The 19,300-nt window shown below is 60.8% G+C and overlaps 1 protein-coding gene across 2 annotated transcripts in view; it reads right to left on the bottom strand.

Annotated features, from left to right (window-relative positions):
• The window catches only part of SPNS2 (SPNS lysolipid transporter 2, sphingosine-1-phosphate), a 34,184-nt gene that overhangs the window by 7,661 nt on the left and 7,223 nt on the right, over nucleotides 1-19,300 (bottom strand). For both annotated transcript variants that reach the window (XR_011383633.1, XM_051825348.2), the window contains exons 2-3: nucleotides 13,248-13,313; nucleotides 3,663-3,799 (exon numbers count right to left, since the gene is read on the bottom strand). Coding sequence is in view for 1 of the 2 variants with exons in the window: in XM_051825348.2 (XP_051681308.2) it covers nucleotides 3,663-3,799; nucleotides 13,248-13,313 (203 nt within the window). In the remaining variant the exon portion in view is untranslated. The remainder of the gene's footprint in view (nucleotides 1-3,662; nucleotides 3,800-13,247; nucleotides 13,314-19,300) is intronic.

Genomic DNA, 19,300 nt, shown 5'->3' with positions numbered 1-19,300 from the left:
GATGCTTGTTACATTTGAGAGAGCGGGGAGAGACTCCTGCACTGATCTACACCTGCGAACCCCCAGCCCGCTCCCCAGGGACCTGCCAGACTCTTGGTTTGTCGTGAATCCATCTCTGCCTGGGCTTGCACACTTAGGTACCCGTGAACACCACTTAGTGTCCTGCCCGCGCGCTGGTAAAAGACCCTCTCACTGCATTGGTACAACTTGCTTTTTCCCTGTCCTCGCGTCTTTCTGAAACCCATCGCTGCTGGGTCACACAGACCCTCGTGGGGAGCTCCCGCTTTTTGTCCAGCACAGTCAGTCCTCGCCCGGACCAGGGCACTGCAAAAGGCTTGTGGAGAATGGAATTGCAGTTTTCAAATGGGTTTCTTTGCGCGACAGAGAGCCAGAGCGAGCGGCCGTCTGTTGGCTCTCTCCAGACGCCTGCAGTGGGGGCTGTGGGGCGGGCCAAAGCCAAGAGCTGGGAGCACTGTGCAGGTCTCCCATGTGAGTGGCAAGAACCCAGTCAGTCGAGCCATCCCTGCTGCCTCCCAGGGTCTGCATTCGCAGGAAACTCGAGTCCAGAAAGGTAGCTGGGACTCAACCCCACGGACTCCAAATGTGGGATGTGGGGGTCTTCACCACCAGGCTAAGCTAGCACTTGCTCCCAGGATAAAGGACTTAAAGGGCAAACATTTTGGTGCCCAAATTTGAAGTCCACGCACACGGGGAGTCTTTGAAAAGTTCATGAAAAATGGGTAGAAAAAAACTATGCATAGATTGCAAAAAAATGCTTTGCAAAAAGTAAACTGCTAATTCCGTTTCCTGAGATGCTCTCGTGTGCAGCGTGGAGCCGGAGACCCTGTCTCAGGAATATTCCTCCAAGTAGCGGGCTGGGTTGAAGGGTGCGCGCGGTTGGAATTCTGTCAAACCCTGCCTTTCTGCTCCCCAGAGAGGCTCAGCAGTCCACACTCCCTCCAGCGGCGCCCGAGACCGACTTCCTCACAGCCCCAGTAACACTCGGTACTGGCGGCCCTTGCCATTGTTGCCAATCTGACGGCTGTGAAGCGACCTGCATCTCCCTGCGGTCCTGCGTCGTGGGCCCCTTTGGGTATCCTCTCCTGGGACTTCCTACAAGCACCCTGGTCTCATCTTTGCCCTGGGGTCCTTTCTCTTTGTTCTGCTGATTGACATAGATGCTCTAGACTGGCGGAGCTGGCTTCCTGCTTGACCTTCACGTCTCTGGAGTTTGTTCGCAGGCTGCTTGGCCATCCATGCAGAGGCACAGCCGGTCCCAAACCAGTGAGCTGGGATGTAGCTTCCACCCTACACTCAATCCCCATAGAAACAAGGATTTCCTTGAGCCGGACTCCATCGCCGTGGCTGTTGGACTGGGAACCGCTGTGTTTTTGCGAGCTGATCGGGCAAATCCCCTCCTTGTTATGTTTCGCAGTGTTCTTGGCTGTCCCTGGGTGGTTTTCCTGCCAAATTAACTGCCGAATCCCATCGCCAAGGTCCACCAAAAACCTCTGTGGGACTTGGACTGTGACTGCGAGAACCGACGGGTTCATCTCTCCCCGGCCCGGCACAGAGTCCGGCCCTAGCATCACGGTCCTGGACTCACTTCTCAGTCCCAAAAGCAACCCCAGGGGCAGGAGGCGGCCAAGGGACCCTGGGGACGTCTGGTCTAAGCAGCCCCTAGCACCATGGCCGCCAGGCTGTCCCCGGCACTCTGGGCTCAGTGCTCCATGGGCCTGAACTTCCTTCTGGGAAGCCAAGCTGTCCCGTGCAAACCTGCTGATTCTACAGCCCCTCCACCCACGTACCCTGGCTCCTCCACTGCGCTTCTCCGGACCCTTCAGGGCCCATTGCTGCCCTGAGAGGAAAGCCAGCCCCCCCACCCAGCATGCAAGGTTCCACACGAGGGGGCCCAGCCCCTGCCTTCCTCACCAGCCCCACACGCCTCTTCTGCACCTGCCACTTGGCTCCCTCTGCCCACACCGTCTTCACCAAGAGGCCTAACTGCCAGGTCTTGCCTGCCCAGCTCGCAGGCTGCCTCCTCCAGAAAGACCTCCCTGACCCCATGAATTTCTAGACAATGCTGTGTCCTCCGTCCGTGGGGACCCTGAGCGCATGGTCTGCACCTTTTGCCATCTGCAAGCCTGGATGTTCCAAGGACAGGGCCCAGCAGAAAGCCCCTGGAGGACACATCCTGGTCTTGAGGGCCAGTGTTGTGGCCTAACAGGTAAAACCACTGCCTACAGTGCCAGCATCCCACATAGATGCTGGTTCGAGTCCTGGCTGTTCCACTTCCCATCCCGCTTCCTGCTAATGCACCTGGGAAAGCAGTGGAGGATGGCCCAAGTGCTTGGGCCCCTGCACCCATGTGGGAGACCTGGATGAAACTCCTGGCTTTGAGCTGGCCCAGCTAGCCATTATGACCATTTGGGGAGTGAACCAGCAAATGTAAGATATTCTCTCTCTCTCTTTCTCTCTCTGCCTCTCTGCCTCTCTCTCTGCCTCTCCTTCTCTGAAACTCCAACTTTCAAATAAAATAAATCTTTAAAAAAAAAAAAAGAAAAACTCCTAGTCTTCTCCTGGCTTCCCCCGTCTCTCTCAGCAGCTGCCGTGTGATTGTCCACCGTGTCCTTGAATGCCCCGGCGACAGGGACCTCACCACCCTCACAGGAACACGCCTGCTCTATGGGAGCAGGAGAGCACCTGCCGTGTTCTGGGGTCTGGACGTTCACTGGCTCAGCCACTTCTCGCAGGGGACCTGACCTGCAAGCTCAGTGGCGTCACCCCTGTTCTCACAATGAGGAAACAGTCGAGAGGCTTCCTCAAGTCACAGAGCTGAGCAGGCCACAGAGAGGGCGACCTAGACCCAGCCCGCGGGCGTCCAGCAAGGAGCATGTCCAGGCACGGCCGGCCTTGACCCCCTCGGGACCTGGGTCCCCGGAGCTCACTGCTGCTCCTCAGACAGCAAACTGAGCATGGCCCAGAGAGGGCTGGTGACTCACGCAGGGTCACGCAGCAAGGCAGCGGCAGAGCCGGGACTAGAACCAGGGTCCTTGCTGCTCGGCCAGGCTTGCTCCCCCCGAGCCTGGCTGGCATCCTTCCCCAGTCAGGGGACAGCTCAGGGATAGGAGGGGGACAAGCGTTCAGCTCAAGGGTCCGGATGCCACGTGGAACTCTGGCATCCCAGATCAAGCGCCTGGTTCAAGCCCTGGCTGCCCTGCTGCTGCCCATCCTGGGAGGCAGCAGGTGACAGCTCAAGTTCTAGGGTTCCTACCACCCAGGTGGGAGACCCAGATTTGGATTCCAAGCTCCTGGCCCAGCCCCACCTGCGGCAGACCCTGGGGGAGTAAGGCAGAGGATGCGTGATCTCTCTCTCTGCCTTAAATACAACGAATAAAGAAATAAATTGTATTTAAAAAAAAAAAAGAAAGAAAGGAAAGGAGTCAGGGAGGCCGGGCAGGCCCCACAGGTGAGGCCAGCATGGGGCAGGCCCGCTCCACAAGGCGGGCCGATGAAAGCCCTCCACCCCGAGTCCATGCCGCCCCACCCTGTCCTTCCGCCCTGGACAGCACTGACTGGCATTCCGGCCACAGAGCTGGACCCCCGGGCTAGAGCAGCCCAGGCTGCAGCCTGGCGGCCCCCGGGAAGATGGACGAGCTCACCTGCTGGGGGATGAAGGAGCTGCAGAAGGTGATGGCCGACCAGAAGAAGATGCCACAGCTAAGGATCACCTTCCTGTTGAAGCGGTCGCCCAGGTAGCCGAAGATGGGGGCGGCCACCATGAAGCTGCAGATGAACACTGTGCGGGGAGAGGGAAGCTCGCAGGTGGCACAGGGTCCCGGGCAGGGCCCGCTGGCCTGGCGCTGCCGCGCAGGGCTCAGCCCCCTCCGAGGAAGCGGGGGGAGCAAGGTCACACCCCCACCCCGCCCCGCCCCGCCCCGCCCCGCCCCCAAGCAGGCCGGGTCTGTCCTGTCTCTGCTGAGTGCTTCCCACGTGCCAGGCTCCGGATCTGACAGATGGAGAAGACCCCAGGAGGGGAGTGACTGGCCCGAGGCCCCCCCTGCAGAGGCTGTAACTTCCTACTGGACAGATGTGTGCCACACTACTGTTCTCAGGGGGCTTGGGGAAGAGGTTCAGAGGCGGCAGGGGGAGCCATCCACCCAAGGCCACACAGCACATCAGGGCAGCCTGGAGCCGTGGGTCTCACACCTGCCAGACCACACAGCCACCCCTGCTTCCAGCTGTTACTTCCTGACAGACGGAAGCCCTGTCAGTCATTCGTTCATTCACTCAACGATCCACCTTCCATTCACCCAGCCTTCTACTCATTCAACAGCGTTTTTGTTGTTTGTTTTTAGTACCTACAATGCACCAGGTATCACTACAGGTGTCCGGGACACAACAGTGAACAAAATAGACAAAAATTCCCACCCTCCGGGACTTTCACTAGAGTGAAAGGAGGAGAAATCAATCATCAATCGATGGCTCAAACAATAAGTTAGTGCATGAGATGGGGACAGGTACTAAGGAGAGGGAAAGGCTGGACACAGGGTACAGGAAGTGTACATGTGAGGAAAGGGAGAGGCAAAGCAGGCAGCACGAGTCTAAGTGGACGATCAGAGAAGGGGACATTGCAGCAAAGACCTGGAGGAGATGAGGAAGTAAATCTTGCAAACAGTGGGGCCAGAGCAGTAAGTTCAAAGGCCCTGGGGCAAAGTGTACTCCTCACACTTGAGGAACAGCCAAGAGGCCAGAGCGGCTGCAGCAGAGAGACGGAGGGGTCGTGGGTAGGACACAAGGCTGGGCCCAGATGGGGCAGGGCCTCGTGACCCACTTTGCTGACCGTGGCCTCCGGGACGAGAACAGAACACAGAAGATGCCAAACAAAAGGGCTGCTGGTTTTGTTCTTCCAGAACAAGAAGGCGGTACAGTCTTAGAGGACCTCCCCAGGTGGGAGGAAAAGGCAGGGCAGGCCCCGGGTCACAAAGCCCCTTAGCCTGCAGCTGAGGGGCAGATGGCCGGACAATGCGGGGGCTGGGCAGACAAGGCAGCCAGTTGCTGGCCTCTGACCGCCGGGCTGTGTGCGTGGAAGGACCCGAGACCCGGGGGGGAGGAGAGAAGAGGGGCAGGAGGGGAGAGGACTGGATGGCGGGCCCTGCCCTAGGCTGCAGGAGGTGACGTCAGTGTCAGGCTATGAGGGCAGGGCGATGAGTGTGGGAGCCATGGCGGAGGGCAGGCTCGGCAGACAGGTACAGGGGACTCTGCCGCCTCGGACCTGCCTCGTCCCTCCCTTGCTGGGCAACCACGTGCGAGCTGACCTCTCTGAGAAAGGCGCGACAGCGGCTCGCAGAAAACCCGGGTGGACATGTCCACCGTGGCTGGGCAGGGCAGGGCAGGAGCACAGGGACGCACTGCCGCCGGCATCGGCGTGACCCTGCCAATAAAACACAGGCACTGGCCGCAGGTCACGGGCAACAGCCAAATGCATTGAGATAAGGAGGGAGGACGACTTTGGAGTATTTCTCTATCGCCTTTGTTTTTACTATAAATTGTGGAACAGTAAGTTCCTATCATTTTGTTTCTGACAATGGCTGTGTTTAACAAGCAGCTCACACAATTCCTGAAAATTCAACAGTCTGCTCTCACCAGCCAGGAGGAGCCCAGCTCCCACATGCCAACTTCCTCATCTGTCAGAGGAAGATAAAAATAGCAGCTCCCGCTGGCTCTGAGAACTGGACCAGCCGCTGCCCGTAAGGTGCCCGGGCCACGCCCCGCTCAGAGCCGCCGGCCGCGACCAGCCCCGGGCCTTGTGTACATTAGTCAAGGCAGAAGCTATTTCCTCATAGCGAGAACCAGCATTCTTCCTGCTGGGCCCATGTCCCAGGACCGGCCCAAGTCCCATCAGGATGTGGGCAGGATGGAGACTCAATCTCATCAGCACTTGCACGGCTTCCGGGGGAGGAGAGGAAGACGACTTGGCCTCTGCGCCTGTCCTTGCCCAGGGGCAGGGGGCAGTGGACAAGAGTCAGAGAAGGGGCTGCCTCGCGTCTAGCCGGGGAACAGGTCCCATTCGGGGGCTGCCCAGGAGCTAAAACGCTGGGGGAAGCAGCCAGGAGAGGGAAGGAAGGCTTTTGGCCGTGGTGACGTGAACGCATGCATAGGAGTTTGCCATGATACCAACACATAAAACCGCTAACATACACTAAAACACAAATCCCACGTCTCGTAAGCAACGTTGTATAGTGGTTAACGAGGCATACTTATTGTTAATCATAACTGCAATTATCATTTATGGAGCACTTATTACACAGGCACTGGGATGCACCCTGACACACACGCATATGCTCTCATCTGGTTCTGTTATCTTTGTCTCACAGAGGAGACATGGGGAGGAGAGCGAGTGTGTGGCGGGGCCAGGACGCGAGCCCCCAGTAGGCGGGCTCCAGCATCCTCGCTCTAAATCCCATCACAGACTGACCACTGGGCAGCGCAGGGGAAAGGTCCCAGCCGACATTCCGAGGTCAGAGAAGGTGCAGACGTGCTGGGGACAGCAGGGAGACAGGTCAGGCTGTGGCACCAGCAGGCCGGGGAGGGCCAGGGAGGACCTGCACCAGATTTGGCTTTCGGTTGGAGGGGCCCTGGAGAGTCCCAGCATGCGCAGTCCCCCGCACAGACCCTGGCCACCCCCAATCTCCAGGCCTGCCGTGGAGAAAGAGGCAGCCCCGCCTGCTGCCTGCCCGCTCATCCCAGTGGACAGAAGCACTTGGGCTGGAGGTCAAGTTGGAAGCAGACACAGCCGCCTGCACCTGCTGGCTCAAGCCTGGCCGAGATCACCATGCACCCGAGTCTCACCGAGCTAGGGTCACCGAGACACTGAGAGGTGGAGGAACGTGCCTCAGACACCATGGCAAGTCAGGCAGGGTCTGGGACCACCGCCCGGCCCTTGGGGACAAGGGAACTCAGGGGCGGGCGGGAGCTGGGGTCCAGCCCTGTTTGCAGTGCCCCCCTTCAAACAGGGTAGACAGCAGTGAGGACCCGTCTCAGTCCAGGGAGCCAGCTTAGGCCAGCTGGGGACCTAGACGCAGTCAGCATAAGGAAGGGAAGAAGAATAGCGCTCCCAGCAGAAGAAAAGGCACAGGGGCCAAGGCTAAGGCCTGACCGGGTGAACCGTGTCGCGCGGGCACCCAGAGGCCGGTGCAGCCTGCAGGCAGCTCTGCTGGAAAAAAGACCTGCCCAGGCCCGGCCCCCAGCTAGAAGCTTCCCCAGCCCACCAGCCCCCAAACTCGCGGTCTTTGTTTGTTCGAGGAGAGCTTTCTGGGCAGCCTGGCAGCCCCGCCCCAACCTCAGTGGCAGTGGCTTTCCCGGCAGTTCCCACACAAGGACATCCTGTGGCCGGGGTGTGGGGAAGCCCTCGCTCACTCCCGTGTGCTGAGCCTACAGGTCTGGGACAATGGAGCTGCAGGGCAGGGAGCCAGGGTGGGGGGCAGGGCTGGGGACAGCAGGGTGGGAGGAGCCAGCACCCCGCCCACTGCCCCCTGATGGGGAGAGGGGCTTGGGCACTGGGCCTCACTTCTTCCTCCTCCACTTCTCCTCCCATCATTTCTTGCAGGGCTGGCGCAAAGCATCAGAAAGTCAGGGGAGGGGGCGCTGGCCACCTCCCATGGCCGTCAGAGACCAGGGTGCTGACAGCACCCGAAAGCTCGAAGCAACCCCCACTGGAGGCTCTATGCTGTTGGCAGCTCCAGGTCCCCCGTGCCTGTGGCCTGTGTGACCCCAGAAAGTGGTCTCAGGGCAGGAGAGAGCCAGGGCTGAGCCAGGGGCCCCTGGGCTCCACTCCACAGCCTCGGAGCCTGTGTTGGCTTCCTGCATGGCCTGGGCAGGACCAGGGCTATTTTTATACAGCCCAGACTGGCTGCCCGGTTCCTGAGTGAAGACTCACCACCCTCCCTGTGCTGGGGGCAGGGAGGACGCTTGGCGGGCACAGGCTGGACGGGGGTCAGACTCTGCTCTCCGCAAGGAGGACCAAGGACAGACGGCCCACCACGCTCACACTCTGCAGAACACACGGGAGCCCCCTCCCCTTGTACCCTGGCCTGGCCCCTGGGCCTCCCTTTGAACAGGGACGGCCCAGCTCTGCAGAGGACATCACTGGATGGGCCCAGGAGGGCCCAGGACCAAGGGCAGAAGGAGACGCAGCCCCAGCGCAGAGGCACAGTCTGGTTTCAGTCTGAGCTGGCTCTTCCTCTGTCCCCACTCTGCCCTGGCTCCCCCACCCCCATCCCGGTGCCTCCTCGTGACCCCACAAACCCCAGCCCCACGCAGCCTCCAGCCTCTTCTACCACACGGTCCCCACTCTTGGCCCCAGTAAACATTCGGATGCACACACTGTACTCGGGCCTGCCCTGCGCCCAGAACTCCTCGGGCCCCCTATTGCTCCAAGATGCCTTCTCTAACCTTTCAGCCCCCACCCTAAGGCCCCGCCCAGCGTCCGCCCCACCCCTCCCCCACCAGCCCAGGTTGCTGAAGCCAGGCATCGTGGCACGGGGTCTTCACTCCCGCCTGCCTCCCTGTGTGCTGCCTTATGCTGATGTCCCCAGACTCGCCTTCTAATTCACTGATTTTCTCCTCAGCTGGGTCTCTCCTCATCTCATTACCAAATGTCTAATGCTTGCATTGTTCACCTTTAGAGCGTTGAACTTGGATCTGGTAAACATCTCTGTTTTTCACCAGGTGCTGTTCCTGTCTTGGAAATGCTACTCTTTCCTTTGGAGCTGTGAACTGTCAGTGCCTTTCAGGCGAGTATAATACCTGCGGCTCTTCAGGCCTCGTCCTGCTGGGAGCCCACTGACCTGCTCTCACCAATCCTGTGTGCTGGGGCCGGCGCCGTGGCGCAGTAGGTAAATCCTCTGCCTGCGGCGCCAGCATCCCATATGGGTGCCAGTTCGAGACCTGGCTGCTCCTCTTCCAATCCGGCTCTCTGCTACAGCCTGGGAAAGCAGTAGAAGATGGCCCAAGTCCTTGGGCCCCTGCACTTGCTTGGGAGACCTGGAAGAAGCTCCTGGCTCCTGGCTTTGGATTGGCACAGCTCCGGCCGTTGCAGCCATTTGGGGAGTGAACCAGCGGATGGAAGACCTTTCTCTCTGTCTCTCCTTCTCTCTGTAACTCTGCCTCTCAAATAAATAAAATCTTAAAAAAAAAAAAAAACCACACCTGTGTGCCCTGCTAACTTTGTCTTCAGCAGGAATGGTCACCCACCTCCCATGCCGGTTCTGGGTCATCCGTGACCGCCTCCCTGGGAGCAGGAGGAAGAGACTGGAAGTCCCAGACCTGTACCAGCAGGGACAGAAACCAGGCTCTGCATAGTCACAGCCACAAGTGTCTGTGCCCTGAAAGAGAACACCACCCGAAACAGAAACTGCCCACCAGCGGGCACACGGCTCGGAATCAGCAACAAGGGGAGGGCACTTGGTGCGGCAGTGGAGATGTTGTTTGGGACACCATGTCCTACGGCAGGAGGCCCAAGTTCAAGTCCCAGCTCCCCCTCTGATCAGCGTCCACACCCTAGGAGGCAGCAGGAGATGACTCCAGTACTTGATCCCTGCACCCAGATAGAAGAACTGGATCGAGTTCCAGGCCCCTGGCTTTGGGGGAGTAACCAAGCAGAAGGACCATCTGTGTATGTGTGTGTGTGTGGGGGGGGGGTCCTTCTTTTCAAATAAATGAAAAAAATTAAAAAAAAAAAACTTTAAGGGAAACAGGGACCTTGTCCTGAACACGGGTGGGAACTGAGACCCACGTGCCGCTGGAACTCGGGCCTGCACTGTCCAGACCTCAAAGCCGCCCGGAGCCTGGAAACCGGGCCAGACGGGCAGCTCTACTGCACGTGGGTGATGAGTCTATGGACGTTCGTTGTCCTCTCTGCTTTTATGTGGGTTGAGAGTGTTTCCCAGTGCGACTGTCTCTACTGAAGACACTGTGATGAGCCTCTGGGAGATACACCTGGTCCCCAGCCCTCCGCGTCCCTTGGCCTCTGTGCCAGCTCCCGCTCCACGTGTGAGCTCAGCTCCTCGCTCCCAGCACCCAAGAATCTCCCCGCCAGCTCACGCCTTTGCGCTCAGCCACGGCATTTAGACAGGTTTGCGTGGCGGACTTCTTCCAGCTTAGCAGCCGAGGGGTTTCTCCCATGGCCCCTCCAACAAACTGGCTCCAAGCCCTCGCCCTTCCAACTCACCCTTCCAAGCCCCACTCCCAGGTCCCTTCCTCAGGGACACCTTGTCTACTGCCCCCAGCCAGAGCCAGGTGCCCTCTCTGCCCTCCCCCTGGGCTCCCAGAGTGCCCCCAGGCCTGGGTGGTGATGGGATGAGTTGTTGTCTGCTCCCACGGATAAAGAGTCTGGGCAGAGCTCAACACAGGGCCTGGCCAGCAGCAGGGTGGCGGCAGGTGTCTCTTTGGGTATAAGCCACGGGGGGTGCCTCTCACATCCCCCAAACATCCAGACCAAGGATCTGCCATGGGCTATCTCAGAAGCTGAGCTGGGGGCTACGAGCAAGTAAGTGGGGCTGCCTGGAGAGGCCTTTCCCAGCCAGCTCCCCTGCTCTGGGCCGGGGGGCACGGCAGGGGCAGGGCAGGCCCGGGCCTGGCCCTCAGTCACCCCCACCCCATCTCCCAGCCCAGCAGCCCCTGGTACCCACAAATAAGCAGGCAGCCCAGCTCCCAGCCCTGGCCCTTTGATCTGGGCAAGCACCAACATCTGGCTGGCGCCCTCCACCTGGCTCCGACCTTATCAGGCTTGGGGAAGAGACAAGTGCCCGGGGCACAGGCCAATTAGGTGACTTGCCGAGTTGCCCACTGAGTCACATCCTGGTCTAGCTCGCCTGGCTTCTTGGCTCAAATGGCCAAGGGGCTGAGGGCTCCCTGGGAGCCATTGCAGCTGTGCCAGGGTAGGTGGCAGGGAAGGGCCACAGGGTGTGGGCCCATGGGTCTCTGGGAAAGCTGGGTTCCATGATAGCATAGAGCCACCCTCCGGAGACACCAAGAAGGTGGACGCCAGGGTTCCCCAAGCCACATAGGCAGCAGCGATGGGGCTCCCTACTCCAAGCTGGTGACTCTCACCACATGACCTTAGCCAAGTCGCTGCCCCTCTTTGGCTCCATCCCCTCGGCAAAGGCAGCTGACACAGGAGGATCCCTGGGGTCACGGGACAAATCAAAGGAGACGCTGCCGGGGGGTGGGAGGGGGAGGCTTGTCCACCTACAACCATGTGGCCAGGAGGAGGAGAGGCTGTGCGACTTCCCTGCCCAGAGCCACGTCTGGGGCACTGGAAGAAACTAGGGTGCTCTGAGCTTCACAACTGCCCTGGGCTGACACCCCCACCCCCACCCCCAGAAGGCTGTGTGGCTCAGTCCGCAGCACTGGGGGTCAAGTGGAGGAGGATCAGGGGAAAGCCTTGCTCCGATCCATGGGCAAGGCCAGGACCAGAAGGGATGCAGCACGAGCCAGGTCCCCAGTGTCTCAAGGGACCACACAGGGTGGGGGCTGGTGGCTGACCCTCTCCTGCCCCTTGCTCACCAGCTGCTTCCCACGCCCTCATCTGTCTTTTTTATTTATTTATTTTTTAATTTTTTTTTTCACAGGCAGAGGGGACAGTGAGAGAGAGAGAGACAGAGAGAAAGGTCTTCCTTTGGCCGTTGGTTCACCCTCCAATGGCCACCGTGGCCAGCGCACCGTGCTGATCCGATGGCAGGAGCCAGGTGCTTCTCCTGGTCTCCCATGGGGTGCAGGGCCCAAGCACTTGGGCCGTCCTCCACTGCCTTCCCTGGCCACAGCAGAGAGCTGGCCTGGAAGAGGGGCAACTGGGACAGAATCCGGCGCCCCGACCGGGACTAGAACCCGGTGTGCCGGCGCTGCAAGGCGGAGGATTAGCCTAGTGAGCCGCAGCGCTGGCCCCTCATCTGTCTTGAGCTGCTCCCTCCCAGCTCTGCATGTGTGGAGCCCGGGAGGCTGGGGCACTCGTCTCAGGCCGACTTGTTCTGACCCAGCCAGGGAGGCCTGGGTGTATGCATGTTCACAGGGCGGGGGGAGGGGACATCTGCCAGGGCAGGGAGCTGGCCACCCTTGGGGGACACTGAACTACATGACCTTGCTCACCCTGGCTCAGTCAAGTCTCACATATGAGGCCTAACCACCAGAACCATCGCACAGCCTGGCTCTGAGCCCCACCCGGGATCCAAGGCCAGGAGGCCAGGCGGGCTACGTGGCCATGGCCAAAACATGGTATGAGCTCATGTGCACACCGGAATGCCACCCAGACAGGTCAGGCAGGTTCCTGGCCGGGGTTCATCCCCGCCTCCCTGCAAGGAGAGCCAGGCAGGGGAAGGGGTTCATGGAATGCAAACCACGGTGCTTCTCCAACATACCCGAGTCCAGGGCCAAGATGGGCAGCCATTAGGCCAAGGTCACACAGCAAAGTGCGGGTCAAGTCAGGACAAGGCCCCCTGAGCCCCTGCCCTGGACTGACTCTCCGCCTAGCTCTCAGGACTCCAGCGAGGGCACAGCCCACATGGCTACAGCCAGGCCAGAGAGCTGGCAGCTCAAGTCCGACAGGACATGTGGGGAGCAGGGACAAGGGAGATGTGGTCCCTGGAGGGAGAGGCCGAAAGTCTGGGATAACTGCACTGTGGCCTCCCACACTGCCCGAACCCTGCCCGTGGCAGCCCATCCCAAGGCCGGGGCCTCAGGGGACCAGGAGCTCCAAGCCCATGTCCAGCCTAGGACCCAGGTTCTCAGACTCTTATCCTGGGTGTGGGGCTGCCTAAGTGGCATTTTCTGCTTTGTCATCTAAGAATTGATTCCCAGAGTTGGAAGGAATGGGTAGAAGAGACAGAGTGATATAAACAAAGCTCCAAGGCTCGGGGGGCCTCCCCCAGCTCCCAAGGTCCCCCTGTCCTCTCGGAGCGCACCCCGCATCACCGATCCCGACAGAGCCTGGGACCCCAGCAAAAGGGCACTCTGCTGTCTGGGCCCCGGGCCCCGCATTCTCACTCAGCTCCCAGCGCCCCTCCAGGCAGGTGGCAGGCCTTCATTTTGTTCTCAAGGAAAGCAGTAGAGGCTCAGGGGGCTGGCACCATTTGTGGGTGACAACGGCGGGCTCCGGGGCAGGGCCCCCACTGTTCACAAAGGACTAGGGAAGAGAGGAGGACCGGAGATTCTGACGCGAGGGAGGGAGCAGAGAGGGGAGGGGGCCTCACCTGACTGCAGCAAGCCGGCGCCTCTGTCCTTGACCCCAAAGTGCTGCTGGATGTCCAGGAGGACCCCTGTCGGGGGGAAGACAGGGGATGCTTAGCGGTGAAGTCTGGCTCCCGGCGCCCTCTTCACCCCACCCCACCCCACTCCACCCCACCCCACCCCGCCCGGGAGACCCCAGTCATGGCCTGGCCCAGCCTACCCCAGGCCCCTCAGCAGGACCCTCTCTCTGCCATGGCCTACAGTCTTTCCAGGCCTCTGGGGACCTCAGAGGCCCAGCTCCCTCTCGGAGCTCAACCCGGGGTTGGGGTCCCACCTCTCAGCCACCACAGAGATCTGAATTGTGCAAACAGGTGAGCCGCACCCCCTATTTGGCAGCCTGGGCCCCTGGCTCACCTGTAGCCTGGCCTGAGATGAGATGCTGGGACCTGAGCACCAACCTAGGCTCTGCCTGTGGGGCAGCAACACCCACTGGCTCACTCATACCCGTGCACACGCGCACACACACACACACACACCAGCTGCCCTTGGGAATTATAACCGAGACCACCAAGTTTCGGGTGCAGGAGCCAGGATGCACAGGGCAGCAGGTGAGGCTCCAGACCTGCTTCCTTGGGGAAGGGGACTCCTGGAGGTGTGTGAGCTGCTCTACTCCCCCAGGCGGGTCCTGCACGCCCAGGGGGCAGGTGGAAGCCTAGACACCTCCCACGGCTGCCAGCAATCACAGCCACGGCTGCTGGGGGCCGGCACAGTCTTGGGCCCCTCTCCCCTGGAGTGCGAAGCCAGGCCTCCTAAGCACAGTCCCCAGCCCTGCTGGCCCCCCGGCACCTCTGCCTCAACTGCTGAGGACAACAGGACCTGTGCCAGAGCCCCCTGACCACACACATCTGCAGAGACACTGGGGAGAACAGAAGAGAAGGGCCCTCCCTCTCCTTGGAAGCCCCCCGAGGCGGGGAAGAGAGGCCCTTGAGGATGCCCAGAGCTCTTCACCATGGTTTGTCAACTGCGTCCTGATCTGGTTAATGCTCAGCTGGCCTAGGAGGCCGGTGCTATTCCCCCACTTGACAGATGAGGAAACTGAGGCCTGGCAGGTTAAGCCACAGGCTCTGAGGGTCCAGCCCGACAGGTGGGCAGAGCTGACCATCCCCGTCGTTCTGTAGACCCGGGCAGGACCGGTCACCCTCCCAGGATGCTGGGTTGGAGCCGGCTGGGATCCCGGCAGCCTGACAGCCCCGAGGAGCCGGCCCCTCCTTGTTAATGCCCCAAGTGGATCACCATAATTACCCGTAATGAAGAGGCTGTGAGAGGCCGTTAATGACTTAACAACCACTGCGGGACTGTGGCCTTGCCTTGAAGGCAGAAGGCGGGGGCTGGTCCTGCGCCTGCAGTGGCAGGGCCACCAAAGGGGGACCTCCAAGGGCCCTGACTTGTCCTCAGAGGCCCGGAGCCCCATAGCAGCTGGCAGGTGACAGGAACGGGCCTGATCTCACTCGCCATCCAGCCCGCGACCCGGTCCTTCTGCCGCGTGGTCCCTTCCATCTCTGAGCCACCGTCACCTGCGGCTCCCCAGCACTCCACCGGGACACAGGCTGCAGGTTCAGCCCTGCCACCCCTCTTGCCCACACCCCCAAGTCCACGGGGGCCTCTGCTATCCCAACAGTCCCATGCGCCATGCCCAGTCCTGCCGCTCCCTTAAGAGTGAGTGCAGATGGAGGGGGGAATCTTCCCTGACCTCTCCCCTCCTACCACCCTTACCAAGTTAGCTGCCCCCATTCTCCACGGCCCCTCACGTTAGCTCCCGTGCCTGTGGATGTGATATGGGCTCCTGGGACTGAGCGTGACCAGGAGCTAACAGCCACTGGTTGGCTGGCTCCTGCCGAGTTCCAGGCACCGTCCAAGGCTCCACGGGGTATCTTTGCATCCTTGCACACGGTGCTGGTGTGACCATCCTCCCCTTTCCACAGAGGACACGAAGCCATGTGTCACTCAGCACACTGGGATGCAGAGGGGCGATCTGAAACCAGGACTGAGAATACTGAGGGGGGCACAATCCACTCTGCTACTTCCTACTGCTGGCGCACGACACGGAGCACTCTGACAGCCAAGGCAGAGGCCACCTCCCTACCCGACAAGCAAGCAGGGAGGCCACGGAGCCCACCCGGCTGTCCTCGGGCCCAAGTCTGTTCTGACTTCATCCACCTGGAGGCAGCATCAGGTGCTGAGGGCTGAGTCCCCGAGACTGTGCCCCCCGAACCTCAGGTGCCAGCTGCAGGCCCCACACTGCTGTCCCGGGGCTTGTCATCAGCTGGCTACCAACCAGAGTCCCCATGACCCCTGCTGGAGCTCAAGCCATTTGCTTGAGTGGCTCACAGAACTCAGGGCCACATGGGCCGGTTTATCATAAAGGAGAACAGAGGTGGAGCCGTGCGTGGGGCAAGGCGCGGAGAAAGGCCCAGGAGCTCCCACGGCCCCTGTGTGTTCCGGGAGCCTTTTGGGGGTTTATGGTCATCGGAGTGATTGACTGCATCACTGGCCCTTGGTGACCAACTCCACCTTCAGTCCCTCTGGAGGGCGGGAGATGAACCCGGGAGTCCAGCCGTGCAGCCCTGCCTCGGTCTTCCCAGGCGCCAGCCCCGGCCTGCAGCAGCCAAGACCACAGGCCAGCTCATTCGCCTTTGAGACCTGCTTCTCACTCGAGGCCCCCAGGGTTTACGGAGCTGTGTGCCAGGGAACAGGAAGACAACAAACACACATTTCCCAGCAGCACCCAGGTCTCAGAGCTCTTGCACCAGGGGGCCTCTGCAGGGCTTGCTCTTGTCCCCCAGCCCAGGGCCCACAGCATTTCTGTGGGGTGGATGTGAGGGTGGAAGGGAGAACATCCCCCCCGCCCCCGCCAGGCCGCAGGTGAGGCCAGGGACACGGTGAGCCAACTCCAGAACCCAGAACAGGGGCTATCCCAGGGCTGGTGTCGGGAGGATGAAGGGAGGTGGCAGGAGGGGCCCCACCCACAGCCCTGAGAGGGGACCTCGGGCCGTAACAGGTGCATGCTGGGAGGGACATGCAGAGAGGGTGGCATAGGATGGCACGCATCCACAGCACATCCCGGCCTTCCAGTTAGAAACCTCCCCATCCAAACTTTCTATCTATGTATCTGGAAGGCAGAGACACAGAGCTCTTTGGTCTGCTGGTTCACTCCCCAAATGCCCGCAGCAGCCAGAACTTGGCCAGGCTGAAGCCAGGAGCCTGGAGCTCCATCCAGGTCCCCCACATGGGTGGCAGGGCACCAAGCACTTGGGCCATCACCTGCTGCGCCCCACCCCTCCCCGGGTACATTAGCAGGAAGCTGGAACTGGAACCAAGCATTCAGATATGAGATGCCAAACGCCTGCTCCCATCCAATGATTTCAAGCCCCAGCATTGGCTTCTTCCTCCAGGAAGCTTGCCCTGACTTCCTCTACTGCAGAAAACCTCTGGAAGAGGGAGGCACATTCCTCCACATCCCAAAGGGAGTCCAAGGTCCCTGGAAAGCCCTAGACAGTCTCGACCCCATGAGGACACAGGAAAATGTGGGTGCCCTCCCCTGCACCCCTTCTCCCTTGGAGCCCAGCCGTGGGTCCGAGGCCTTGGGTCCAGGCAGAGAAACCTCCCAGGGAGCAGAGCCCAAGGCCAGGCCCTTGTGAACATTTCTGGGCCTTCTTCCCCTCTTCCGGCCGTGGCCACAGGAGGGTGAGAGGCCGCTGGCCGCTGGCGTGGGAAGCGTGTGTCACAGCAGCTTGCTGGTCGCCTCAGATTTTCCTCTGGGCTCCAGCCTGGCGCAGGCCCACCACCCCCTCCCTCCGTCACCACAGCCTTATTTTTAGCCTCCTTCCTGGAGGCTGAGGTTTGGTAGGTCACAGCACGGGCCTCATGCCCAGCAGCAGCCTGCCACAGCACAGGCCGGGCCCACCCCGCCAGCCCACCAGCCCCAGGCCACGCAAGGTGGGGCTCCCGCACCATCAGCCCCTAGCCAACCCACGGCCACGGCTCAAGCTTCTCCAGGCAACCACCTCAAAGCCAATCCACAATTGCCACCTGGCCCCAGAGAACATTCCAGAACATCAGAACACCTGAAGTCTCTCATCCGCTGGCAATGGTTACACCCCTCCCGAGCCCCTGGACGTCTCACTTCTTGTCCAAGGCGAGGGTGCCATGGCCCAGGCCACCTGTCCCCCGCCTCGCAGGGATCTAGCGCTGGGTCAGCCCTTGGCTTTGGCGTCCGGCACATCAGCTCCCACCTCTCATCAACTCGGCTCCTCCCGCCACGGCTGAGGCTCCTGGAACCAACCCCACAGCTTTGCCAGCCTCCCAGACCCGGATTCAGTGGCAGCACGGCTACAGCCAAGCCCGACACCTGGAAGTCGGCCCCTTGCTGCCCTCATCCTCGGGGGTCCCTTCTTTGCAGGGCAGCCCCGGGACCCTTACCTCCAGCCCCTGCCAGCCCATCCGCACACCCCTGAGCTCAGCTCATGGCTCTCAAGGTCTCCAGCTGAGTGCCACGTCCTGCGCTGGGGTTCCAGAGACCACGGGGCCATTTTTGAACTCAAGGATCTGGGGCTGTCAGCCCAGGATCGCCTGTGAACTCCTCTAACGCCATTGGTGACTAACGAAGGCGGTGCACACACGGACAGACCGGCCTTGGGCTCTGCACCTGCATTTGCTCACTGAGCGTGGCCACCCCAGGCTCCTAGCATGGGAGGCCTCCAGGACCCGACCCCAACCTGGCTCTTCTCCCACCACTACACACACATGCGTACATGCTCACCGGGCACAGGGAAAGCGCACAGTGGGACCACTACCTCCCTGGACTTGCCTTTCTCCCATTGTAGATGAAGACCCTGGGGAGATCAGTGATTCCCAAACCTGCCTAGGAACACATAGAAGTCTTAGGGAGGGTGCTCGCTAAAAAGCAGCTTCCTGGGGGCCCTCCCCAGCTCTCCAAGCACCCACAAATGTACTTCCAGGTTAACAGGCACTGACCCAGTTGATCCGAGTCCCCTGTGACCCGCCCATCATGGCTAACAAGCCTCCACCACAGCTGTGTGCCATTCCTGAGCCAACCACCTCCACCTGTGAGGATCGGCCTCGTCCTTCCAGACACAGAACCAAGGTCACGCCCACTGGGATGCCTGACTGCCCGCAGGACTCCCATTACTGCTGGTCCCTCAAGACCCACCCCCTACACCTGCCCCGCCCCGTGGCCCAGTGGGGCCAGATCCAGACCCCAGGCCTCCCCCAGCCCAGCTCGCTGACTCCCAGTCTTCAGAAAGGCCCAGGTCTAAGAGGAAGTCCACACTGACCTCGGGAGCCCTCGGCTCAGGCCGTACAGCAGGACCCGCCGGTCCCTTCCTGCCTCGTCAGCTGGAACAGGCCACCTGCGCCCGCCTCTGTCCCCTCAGCACAGTCACTGTCACACCACCTGCACCCTGCCTGAGCCTCTCCCCGGGCAGCAGGCAGCTTAGCCCAATTCTCAGGAGCATGGGCCCCGGAGCCCATCTGGGCTTCAGCCCTGGCTTTCTACCTTCCCTGCTGGGCGAGGCCTCTGCCTGCGTGCACCAGCCTTTCCTCCCTAAGGGGGCTGAAATTTTTTTTTTTTTTTTTTTGACAGGCAGAGTGGACAGTGAGAGAGAGAGAGACAGAGAGAAAGGTCTTCCTTTTGCCGTTGGTTCACCCTCTAATGGCCGCCGTGGCCGGCGCACCATGCTGATCCGAAGGCAGGAGCCAGGTGCTCCTCCTGGTCTCCCATGGGGTGCAGGACCCAAGCACTTGGGCCATCCTCCACTGCCCTCCCGGGCCACAGCAGAGAGCTGGCCTGGAAGAGGGGAAACCGGGACAGAATCCGGCGCCCCGACCGGGACTAGAACCCGGTGTGCCGGCACCGCAAGGTGGAGGATTAGCCTAGTGAGCCACGGCGCCAGCCCCTTATTTTAACACCTGCCTCCTATGGCTGTCATGAGGCTTAAGGGGCTTCATCCATGAGAGGTGTTCAGAGCAATGCCTGGCACACAGTAGGGACTCAATA

The sequence above is a fragment of the Oryctolagus cuniculus genome, chromosome 17 (assembly GCF_964237555.1).
Source record: "Oryctolagus cuniculus chromosome 17, mOryCun1.1, whole genome shotgun sequence".
NCBI lineage: Eukaryota > Metazoa > Chordata > Mammalia > Lagomorpha > Leporidae > Oryctolagus > Oryctolagus cuniculus.
Note: the sequence above shows the minus strand (reverse complement) of the source record. Positions and strands in the feature narration are given on the sequence as shown.